This window comes from Strigops habroptila, chromosome 6 (genome assembly GCF_004027225.2).
Source record: "Strigops habroptila isolate Jane chromosome 6, bStrHab1.2.pri, whole genome shotgun sequence".
Classification (NCBI taxonomy): Eukaryota; Metazoa; Chordata; class Aves; order Psittaciformes; family Psittacidae; genus Strigops; species Strigops habroptila.
This window is the reverse complement of record NC_044282.2, coordinates 40321666-40334008: the sequence shown is the minus strand read 5'-3', so window position 1 is coordinate 40334008 and position 12343 is coordinate 40321666. Positions and strand designations below refer to the sequence as shown.

The following is a 12343-nucleotide window of genomic DNA, read 5'->3' as shown; positions in this document are numbered from 1 at the left end:
TAACTGCTTCTAAAAAGTTGAGAAACTGCATAACAGAACAACTAAACCAAGGTAGAGTTACCAAGAATTACAGCATGTACTTGACAGAGAGCCAGAAGAGCACCATAAAGTTGTATCTGCAAGTACTAAAAGTCTAATAAATGACTCAGTAGGATGCTGATCAGAAGCTACAATAGTGGGACCCAGAGGAAACAATAAACGTTAAAGGAAGAAGAGCATTAACAGAAACACCTTTGAACAGGGGAAGAACCAAGCTCAACTCAGATTTTTGTGTTGCTCAGAAAAAGTGAAATAAACATTAGAAAAACATTTAACTAACAACTATCTTGATATGGCTGGTTAAAAACTGGAACTGTGCTACTGTCCCCACAGAAAGTTGAGATCCATTTTCATTTTGAACTGGCATTAAAAAACTCCCCCCACTAGCACCAGAATGCAATTTCTGGAAAATGTTATGCTTCTTAAAGTTTAGTCTTTAAAACTAACATTATGTTCCATTTTTTGTTCAAGAACACCCTTTTAACTAGGCTATCTTCTTTAAATTGCACTGAATGTTATGTTAAGAGGAAACTGTCTTATCCTGTAAATTGCTATGTGTAAACTAACCTGATGAAAGGGCATAAATTCACTGCTGGAGTAAGTCAAAACTAATTTAAGATACACAGTAACAACACGTCATGAACTGTCTGCCTTCTTGGAAAAGGTAGTCAAACACAGACTCTAAGCATTCTGATAAATATTTTCAAATGTGACAGGCAAAAGAGTAGGCTCCTCCATCTAATCTTCAAATCAGGCCTTCAATACACAGTTCAATTTTCAAAAGTTCTGTCATTCATAACTCCAATTAAAGTCAGGGATGAAAATCTGCAAAACTTTCAGCACATCTAAAAATCAATTCATTATTTTGGAAATCTGAAAATTATTTTTGTAATTGATTTTTTTAAAGTTCACAGGTTTCGAAATACTGGTGAGATACTTTTCTTTGGAAAGAAATAAAGTTCCATTTCAGTCAGAGAGTCTGTAAAGTAAAAGTATTTTCCTTCTTATCTTTTACTATCCAAAAGTGTATGTGTTAAATCTGAAGTCAGTTATTTGGGGATAAAAGTCCCAATATCACATTTGTATTGATACATACCGATAAAGATGATGTAGACTATGTAAAAGCAATCCTTAAACATGTTTGGGTTTAAGACTTTACGTTCACAATCATCATGGTCCTAAAGCAAATACCCATCTTTCCAAGACACATGAAGAAAATACTCTTCCTTTGTTGCATTGCTAGACAAATCCAAGATTAATAAAAAGACAATCCATTCCCTATTGCCCATCCTGTCCAGAACCGAAAAACTTAAAGCTCCACGTCTTTTTCTTACACTGTGATTATCAGTATGTCTGTTAGAGTATCTGTTTACCTTCCACCCACCTGGATGTAATAGTGTGGATTTTTTTTCTGGGTGAGAACTCCAAGCCTTGTACTCATACCTCTTCATTTTGAATGTAACAAAAGAATTTATCTGTCTGGGTATGCAATTCCTTCAGTGTATTCATGTGACTGATGAACTATCAACCTGCCCAGAGAATACTACTTACGGGTGCCTTTTCGAGTCCAGTGAACAGAGTAATAAGTTAATCCACAACAATCTCATTAAGCTCTGCACCACTAAAATTCTAAATCCATTGAGAGAGATATATTGCATAGAATGAATAGAACCTGTGTGTCATTGTAGCAGATGAAGGTTTAGCGTTTTTCACAAGCCTAAGCCTCCACAAAAAACACACTCACTACATTTTAATAATACACTGCACACTCAGTAGCAATTTTTGCATTACAGTTAAACTTTCTTGCAACCAGCAAGGAGATTGCTATCTTCATTTTATCATAAAAATGAAAAACAATGCCTAATTAAAATTCCTGAAAAGTCACAGGAAAAAAATAAAAATGAAAATTAATGGAACTGTTTTGAATAAAAAAACCATTAAGATGCCAAGACTCTCTTCTATTAGCAGTAATTTAACTTATTTTCCTTTGATGTGCTTAAATCTTCTCTTATAAAACTACACTGTATTTTGCAGAATCAACAAGACTACTGAACATTACTGAACATAAATTTAAGTAGATGCATTTTTCAGACATCTTTTTACATTTTGAAAGCTTATTCATATTTAAAAATTCAAAGTGATTTAATATTTTTTCTATAAAATTTAATGACTTTTAAGTAAAAGGTCATTCAGTGACAAATATTCACTTCTAATAGCTATACTAAATGAAATACAAAAGCTCAGTTTGAAACTGAAAAGTGCCATTTCTCTTCAGAGAGGTCCCACTACAGAAATATGCAATAGTTTTGTACTTTTTCCTGGTTTTCCTGAATACATACATTTAAGACAAAATTAACTCAACAGACTTTGCAAAGAAGCAGTATTTACATCTCAACAATATACTATAAAACCATGCAGCAAAGTAATCTGCGTTATTAATTTATGGTGAGATGAAGTTAAACCAGCCAGGTCGGATGGGGCTCTGAGCAACCTAGTCTAGTAGAAGGTGTCCCTGCCCATGGGACTAGATGATCTTTAAGGTCTCTTCCAACTCAAACCATTCTATGACTCTAATCATTTTTTCCTTAACTACATTATTCAAGAATACAGTCTTCCAAAAACTTGCATAAGACATACATGTTTTTTAATTATGGAAGTACGTATAGATTGTACATTCTTCAAGTTATTGTAACTAATTTATTCAGCATTTTGCTACAGAAAAGTAAAATACAAGTGAAAGACTTATTTTTTTTTTTTTCCCTTCAGGTAGGGGGTCTCTGTCCCCTATTGAGGAAGTAAATTGATTTTACAGACATGTAAGTAAAAATGCATCTCAGTGTAATAAGAATACTTAATCAAAACTACTACTTTATGCATAGTTATTCATAGTTATGTATTTACAATCTTGATCAAAAAATTGTGGATTGAAGAGAGAAGTTATGTAGGCAGTAAAACACCCAACGAGATCGGAAAAAGTACTTAGATGTATGTCTGGGTTTTATGCTAAGATTAAGCAATGAGTGAGTATCAAGATACATCTTGAAAAATCCACGAGCAACTCATTTAGCAATGTGCAATTTTTAATATGATTTTTTATGTATTTCATTGGAAAATGTATTTATAACTTGGAAACTTTAACTGAGACCTATTACTCTAATTGGACATTACTGATTTATATTTTTTCTACTGCCCAATACATTTTAACATCGCTGGTCATTTTTTGTTTTTACATAAACATACACACTTGCATATGTTTACATGTTCAATCAAATAGATATGAAATAATTTTAAGACAAATCCAAAATTCTATGGTTTGATTTGGCACAGAGAAAAAGCCTACCTTTTCTGGATCAGTTGTTGTGATGACCCACACACAGTGTGCATTGTCTTCATACTGAACTGGATAATTTGGTGATGTAATAATCCCACTTGGTCCACGTAAATTAGAACCACATGTTCTAGCTAAAATGATAAACAACAATTCAGATCGCTTTTGATCTACTGCTCAGTTTAACATTATTGCCATAGTTCATGCCATAACAACTTGCCATGAAACTATTATTATGCGGATATATTCTACACAATCTGCCTATCAAGATGTTTGAGCCAATAAAAAAAAAAAAAAAATCCTGATAAATTACCTTCAGAGGAAGGACACCATCACTTTTCAATTAATCAGCCCAAAATTTACATTATTCTTATTTTATGCACCAGAACTAGCGGACAACTAATATTTATTAATTTATTTTCAATTCATCCTGCCCAAGGCCCACCATAGTAGGAACTAAACCAGAGATGTAACTTTGTAGCAACAAACTCTTGGATACAGTTTGTACCTTCTCTAGCTATCCACAAAGAAAGGCTAGGAAACATCTCCCTTTCAGATTTTCTTTCAATCAAACTGTTACCCTCTTACCTTTTTCCTATTTAAATTTTAAGAGGAAGGAGGACGGGGGGGGGGGGAGGGGGGGGGGGCAGAGGGAAAAAAAAAAAAAGAAAAAGAGAGAAGAAGGGAAAAAAAAAAGGGCCAAAAAGAGCTACAGTTCTACCACAAACCTGTTTAGGAAATGAAGTTACTGCAAAAGATTGTGCAAAAATTGTTAGACAACCTTGGATGTCACTTACAGAAAACAGGAATGAATTACTGTAAGGTTTTTGTGTGGAATTCAAGAAACCTGTCAACATTTCCATTAGCACCTCTCAGTCCCTGATGGCAGTAACAGGCCTAAACTGCCCTGACCAGCCTCACCTGGGGCCTCCCACCACTCCTTGCCTGTGGGGCCAGGGGATCCATTTCAGGGCAGGCTTGACTGGGCTATCAGTCTTTGAGCAATGTCTCAGGACCAGCTGTCTGCAGTTCCACCATAGCCATGCCTGTGCCTGCTCATCGACTGTTGATCCCACCTAGGCTCTGATGTCACAGCCTAGGGAGGTGCCCAGTGCCCAAGGCTGGGGCTGCCTGTGGTCTGCCCTGCACTGCTACCTCATGCAGACCTCACTGCTCCCACATCCCCAGGGGACACACAACTCCTGTTGTGCCTTGCAAGTGAGGCAAGGAACTCACCAAAAGTAAGGTGGTTCCTGTGAATATTTATCAGACCCATAAATTATGAACTTTGTTAGCTACCATTCTGGGGTAAATGTGAAGTTCAGCTTCTTCAGTAAGTCTCACAGGCTTGAAGTCATTAAGCCTACAGTAGTTGCATGTAGTTTATCAGCTTTTCCATTTTGGGTTGATGATTAGTTAGAAAATATGACAAACAGTTCTTTGTAATGTATATTTTATTATTAAATGCTTGTTATGAGCACCGTGAATACTGGCATCATGAAGGTTTGTAAAGGGATTGGAAATAATGTGGACTACAAATAAAACTTGCGGCTTTCACTTCCCACCATCCACAAATGTGTATGACATGCAACATTGTAATACTGAACCAGAATTGTATATCATTCAGCCTAAACAATGATTATCTGTGTTTAGAAACAAACAAACTACATATGAAGGCTGGCTGATTTGACCCTCAGACTTGTAAGAAATTCCAGATCCAATTTTGTAAGTATGTTTGAGGAAAGTAACTTGTTTTCCAGCCGAGGTTTTAATGGCAGTAGAGGACTAATTTATCCTATTTTGTTAGAAGTTTACTGGAGGGAGTGAAGCATAATAGATATATTTGCAGATAATAAATTGGAAGGAACAGCAAACACTAGTAATAACACAGATAATTCAGCAGCCAATAGCCCCTTTCTGCTGAGCATTACTTTTACCATGCATAGATTATGTCAGCTCATTTCTACAATGTATTAGCAAACAAGAATAAATTTGAGAGATGGAAAAAATACCCAAAACCACCAAGGAAGAGTGAACAGTGGAATTGCGTGGACATGTTATTCTGCAGTAGTGTAAACCAAGTACCGAGAGTGTATATTTAGATTTTTCATTTAAATACACTGAGCTACACAGACACTGAGCTCAAGAGACATGAATCACAGTTGTTTTGCTGCTCTGGCAAGAGTAGGAGATTTTTTTATTTATTTTTTACTATGTTTTAGTTTGTCCAGTCTTTACATGGATGTGCCTATGTAATACTACCCATTTTACATATGGCTTGAATAATTTACTCAAGAGCTGCCTTTGTAGACTTTTTTATTAGGTCTGGCTGGAACAGAGTTAACTTTCTTCATGGCAGCTTGTATGGTGCTGCACTTTAGATTTGTAATTAGAATAGTGTTCGTAACACACAAGTGTTTTGGCTGCTGCTGAGCAGTGCTTGCACAACATCAAGGCCGCCTTTGTTTCTTATACTGCCCCACACAGCAAGTTGGCTCGGGGTGCACAAGAACAGCCAGGACAGCTAATGCCAACTGGCCAAAGGAATATCCCAGACCATATGGCAACATGGTCAGTGATAAAACTTCAGGGTAAGGAGGAGGAAGTAGGCACATTCATGGTTATAGGTTTGACTTCCCTAGAAACCATCACTTGTGCTGAGGCCCTGCTTCCCAGGAAATGGTTAAATATCTGCCCACTGACTGAAGTAGTGAATAAAAATCCTTACTTTGCTTTGATTGCATATATTTAAATAAAACAAATTATTTGTTTCATTTGTTAAACTGTCTTGATGTTCATACACAGGTTTTCAGCTTTTGCTCTACCAGATTTCCCCCCATCCCACTGGGGGTAAGTGAGTGGCTGGGTGGGTGTTTAGCTGCTGGCTGAGGTCAACCCACCACAAGTGTTTCCACTCTTTAATGAAGAAAGCATAATTTACAAGTATATCACATATGTAATTATACAAGTTGAAAATTTTTTTCTGGCAATAGGAAAAAATATTTTTCTTTTGGTATCATGAAAAAACTAGGTAATGAAGCCCATGTGAGTTTTATATAAGTGATATTATGTTTTAGCTCCTTCTTGAACAAACAAACGTTTAGGTCCAGGTGTTGCAAATCCTTCCCCTCACAGTCTCTATCATTTGCTTCCCTGGTAACTGGCATTCAGCTTAAGATTTTGGGAGTACAAGAAGTATGTCTTTGATGTACCTCAAAATGACAAATTAAGTATATCAAACAATTTGTGTGATTTATTTTTTCCTTTTTAACTAATTGTGATTTTTTTTTCTTGTTTTCCAGTGCCTGTCCTGGGTAGGTTGTCTGGTTTTAGGAGAAAATAAGGCAAGCACATTTCTAGGGCTAAGACCTTCATAAACATGTACAATCTAAAATGTGAAACCCAAATTTTTCTACTGAGAAAAAGGAAAAGTTCTGTACGTAGATATATACTCTTTATTTTTCCTATATACCCCAGTTCTGGAGTAATTTGACAGCATTTACTTATTTTTCTGTGCTATTATTACAGGCAGTAGATCACAATTGAAAAAAACCCATACAAACAAACAAAAACCCACTTCCTCCCTTCTCCTTAAAAGAAGGGGGAGGAACTTATTAGTTGGTTCAGACCATAATGAGAAAACATTTAGAAAAGAAGTCAAAGAAGTCAGAAGGTAAGGACATCTGTAAGGTTGAGCAAAATAGATGAAAGAGAAGGGAATTTGCTGAAAAATGAGGACTATGTAAATATCTGGGACTGATAGGAACACAATATGCTTTTGAGGAGCTCCTCTTTAGGAATTTAATTACAAAAGTTTAACTTAAAAATAACAAACAAGTTCTACTTAAAATGTTTAACATGACAAAAAGAAGATTAACAGAAATAAAAACTACTAAAACGAAATTAGCTCCTTACATGGATACTGTTTCTGCATCTTTGCTCATGTTCATCAAGCTACAGAAAGATCTTTGTACATACATAATCATACATATGTATGATATGTAAACTATACAAATATATGTTTTTGTTTTAAACATCTTTTCATTGAATTTCTAGGCAGAAATTATGAATTACCCTTCCAAACTTCAGGAAAAATTCCAGAGAATAGTACCTACCTCTGCAAATTGGCCTGTGGTCACTCCAGGCAGCTAGTGTATCTGTCACCCTCTGACAAGTGATGCTCTTAGAACCTTGCAGCACATAATTATCTTCACAGGAAAACTGTACACTTGCACCCACCCTAGGAGAACAGTGAGAGGAAGAAGGAAAGAATTAAAACATATTTTAAATATCAAAACATATTTTAAATATCAACCTCCCCAATTAAATGTAACTGTCACCAAATGACAATATTTCCAAAAAAAAAAAAAAAATTCAGGTGGGAAATTCTACTCCATCATTACTATATCCATAAAACACAAAAGGTCTACTGTTTAATTTGTCCTCCTTTTAAGAAAGTAAGTCCAGGAATACTGTGATACTAAGTCTGATCCTTTAAACTAGGATTTCAATGAACGCATATACAGATGCGTTTTTAAATAAAATATATAATCACCGTTCTTTCAGGCAATGAAATTTACTCCATTAATAATTTTAACCTCTCCATATTCTCTTAAATGAGACAATAAGCAGTTAGATAGGGTAATTTGTCAGCATGTCCAACCAGGAAATTCTAACTTCAGGAAATTGTAAGAATTTATTCAACATTCCTGACATTTCTGAAATTTCCTGTTAGAAACTGTGCTAAATGATAACTTCTGTTAGGACTTAAAATTGACTTGTAAACTTGTAACTTTGAAATGTGTCTCTCTGGAATGATATATAATTTTTCTTTACTTTTTAATAAATACCTTCTTTCTGAACCATGCTGACCCATATTTATGAAGAATTAAAAACCTGCATATAGTTATTGCGTGCCTCAAACAGAGCTTTCCTGAACAGTATTTACATTTCTGCTATTTCTGCTTCCAGTTGCTATTTGTGACATTCTTTGTTCCCCATCCTAATCAACCAGTTTTGTTGTTGTCTTTCTTGCACTTTTAATTCCGTATCTGATAATCCCATGTTGCGAACTAAGTGAGTTTGATAAAGCAGATTGCTCAGCTTGGTCTTTCTAAGTCATTGAGTCCTAACCAGCAGGGGATTGCTCGATGGCAATCAGCTCAGAAAAGTCAGAAAGCTCAGTGGTTAAAACTGCTGTGGGGGATAGCACATAATCTTGTTCGCTAACATCCAGCTCATTCCTACCCTTCAAGAACAAGTATTCTATAAATTTCTCAGAGGATCTCACAAACTACATTGTTTATCATTATTATGATGTACTTCTACAGTTCTTTCACAAAATTTTAAAAGGATTTTTTTTCTTCTCTTTTTTTTTTTCTTTTTTCTTAATTTTAACTTTGAATTTGATGCTCCAAATCTAGGAAAGCTTTGAAAACCACTTTTCTTAACACTTGGTTCTTGAGCTGTTAAATGTGAATAAATCAGATGGGTAGAAAAAATTCTGGTCTTTTTTTTCAGTAGTTCATGGGAAATACATGAAAGCCTTGAAGAGTAAAATAATTTTCTGAAATTGTATTCATTTTATATTTGTCATAATCTATTGTTCTTCAGAACAGTCTTAAAAACCTCAGAAAAATAGCCCAAGCATGATTCCAAATACATACTTCAATTAATAAACAATTACTTTCTATTATTAGTAAAGAAAAATTTATCACTAATCAAGCTGACATTTTAATGCTATAAACACCTATTAAATGTATTTTCTCATATTTTCTAAAATAATAATCTCTGAAAAAATTTTCTATGGAAACAGGAAAAAACTCCAACCAGTTACCTATTCATGATAAATGTAAATTAAGGATTGAAGTATTTAAAAATCATGTTGGATAAAGACTTTCCCAAAAGTATAATCATGTGTGAACCACCACCAAGGTTTGCTACTAACAAGACATGTAAGGAGAATTATGAAACTGCGCACATCCAAAAAATTAGAGTGAAATGAAAGGTATAATTATTGGATGCCTGCAATTATAAATTTTAACTCACCATACCTGATTATTCCCCCCAGGAAATAAAGAAGGAAAAAAAAAACCAACCCAAAAAACCCAAGAGGAATACAAATATTCTGATGCCTGATGCAGTAAATGAAGGATTTCATGTTAAGACTGGGTTTTCATCATTACAGCAATATTAAAAAACATTATTTATGGATACATAAAATGTCACGTACTAATTTAATCTATACATTTATGATGATTCGATTTGTTTCACTATTATTCTATAAAGTATATTGTCTTTTTTCCCAAAGCTCTGGAAATAGCTTTCATCTAAAAAGTAACGATGTGAACTTCATGTATTTTACATAGTGGATATCACCTTTTGAAATGTCTGATCACAAACTAAGTCACATAAAATAAATATGCCGACTACCACGTATTAAAAACAAATAATCCAGAAAAAATGTCAAATTAAAGAGCAGGTAGGAACACAAAGTACTGAGAAGCTTCTTAGTGTTAGAATTCAAGGTGGAGAGAAACCTGCATGCCAGATATAGGCACTGACATTTGAAATTTTGAAAGTAATTTCAGGAATTCTAATTAAACTTCAGGTAGGCTACAGAAGAGCAGTCACAGGTTTTGCCAGAGTGACTGAGAGAGTTCTGGACATGGTTCGTGTGTGACTACAATATATGCTAAGTCTACTTTAATACCCATTAAGATCCATCCTTTTTGAAGCCTGTTGTGAGAAATCAGGCTTATGCCGTAAGTCTGACAACAGATACTTTCAAGAAAATAATTTTAATGTAATTTTAATTCTACCCAGGCTTACCAGAAAAGGAAAAAAGTATTGAAAAGTTCTAAATAGTGTGGAATGGAGGTACAGCCATTTTTTTAACTTATTTGATCTGGGATTTCAAAGGAAATTCTTACTTCACTTAATTTCCACTTGTTTTCAATTAATGTTTTTAATATTTTTTCACATCTTTACCTCCAAGTCACTGAGCAGATCTGTCTGTTAATTCTCTGTCTAAACTTCCATCAGGAGGAAGAAATCAGTTTCCTCTTTTTCTATTTTAAATCTGAATTGTATCAAGCAAAATCTGTGCTTTTATCAAAGAAGGCTAGAATTTGACTCAAAGAAGCCATTTTTAAGAAAGAAAAAAATGCTATATGAAATGCTAAGCATAAGAAAGTTAATTTAATTTTAAAAAGCTGTTTTGAAAATGTAAAAGATTTTTTTGTTACAAGTGTTACTGGAATTGCGGAAAATTATTGTATTTTCTCAGTACCAGGCATACCATATAGTATTTAAAGAGATCTGGAATGTTATTGTTTACATGAACCTTAACTATTCTATGATTCTATATCCTTTCTAGGTTTTAAGCAATCTACTGTTTCAGATCTCTCATAAAAATAAAACATGATATTGACCCCAAAATTGTATTGATTATGTTCTCATTCCTCTAGAAAACTCTAAGTCACCTTTTCTCCCTCAAAATGAATCCAAATATACACTGGATTTTTTTTTTAAATCACTGAAAATCGCATCCCTTACTTCCTTAACTGAACAGAGTAAAAGCGTGGCAGGAGGACAGAATGAAAAGGTTAAGATTTCAATACCTTTTTGTTTGCTTTATGAAATTAGAATCAATGCCATTATTATGCTGGAAACGATGAAATCCTTTTCAAAGAACTTGTCATCACTGAATCAGTTGGGTCTCAGGCTGTCTTAAAAATCAGCCCTTTGCCTTTCCATCAATCCCACTCAAAACATGTCTTTCAGGAGACTGGGAAAGATTTTGAATGATGTGCATTTTCACGTTTTAGTTCAGATTAATATTCACAGCTGTCATTCTCCTGACAAGAACAATAGCTCCTTCTGGTGTCTATACTCGCCTCTTAGAAAAGAAAAAAACCACTGCCTTTCTTTTACTGTCCACAGTATTTTCACTACATTGGACAAATGCAAGCAACAGCAAGTATTATTTTCACTTCTCCTATGGAAGAGCTTGATTTGTCATTTCAGAGAAAGAAAAACTAGATTCCAGCCAAAAGCTCTATTTAAATGTCAAACTAGATATAGATAGCTAACTTCAAGATAGCTAAGATATGTTTGAAATAGATATAAAAAAAACATTACAGTACGTGAAAAATGGTTGCTGTGGCATAATCAGTTTTCAGATAACAAGTAAGGTTTAGTGGGAAAACAATATTTTATTGATTCTCTCAAATAATATTTAGAATTGGAGGCCCAAAACACACACAAAAATAACAAGTGATGAAAATATATCAAAGCATCTTATTTATATGAAGTAGCTTGTGCTATTTTTTAACACCTTACGCATTCATTTATCGCCATGAACGGTAAGATACATTAACTGAAATGAAATCATTATCAGAGACTGAATGAGGTAAAGGAAGGAGGGGGATAGTTGGCCAGACTCTTCTCAGTGGTGCCAGGTGATAGGATGAGAGGCAACAGGCATAGACTAAAACACAAGCAATTTCACTTGAACATAAGAACTTTGTTACTGTGAGCATGAATGAACATTGGAAATGGTTGCCCATAGAGGCTGTGGAGTCTCATTCCCTAGAGATATTCAAGAGCCATCTGGACACAATCCTGAGCAATGTGCTCTAGGTGACTGCGCCTGAGCAGGGAGGTTGGACTAGATGACCCCTGCTGGTCCCTTCCAACCTCCACCATTCTGTGAAGAGCTTTGTTCTGTCAACTGAGTAAGCATTGCTCTAAGAAAGCATCAAAATTTTAAGATAACTTTAACCCACATTCATTCATAAGAGACTGTTCAAAATATTGTTATCTATGTCTTGCAAGGTTCCTTGACATTAGATTCCTTCAGATATCTTAAAACATACTTTGAGCTTTAAGGTTCTTCTGGGTTTTCCCTCTTGGTATTTTCATGCACTGCTGGGAATTTTATTGTTGGGGTCTTCCATGTTGGGGCTCACATAT

General features: G+C 34.7%; 1 protein-coding gene across 4 annotated transcripts in view; it reads right to left on the bottom strand.

The window, feature by feature from the left end:
- CSMD1 (CUB and Sushi multiple domains 1) overlaps positions 1-12343 on the bottom strand; it is a 1137242-nt gene that overhangs the window by 355877 nt on the left and 769022 nt on the right. For all 4 annotated transcript variants that reach the window (XM_030490098.1, XM_030490097.1, XM_030490096.1 and 1 more), the window contains exons 9-10: positions 7483-7607; positions 3380-3501 (exon numbers count right to left, since the gene is read on the bottom strand). In XM_030490098.1, coding sequence (XP_030345958.1) covers positions 3380-3501; positions 7483-7607 — 247 coding nt within the window. The remainder of the gene's footprint in view (positions 1-3379; positions 3502-7482; positions 7608-12343) is intronic.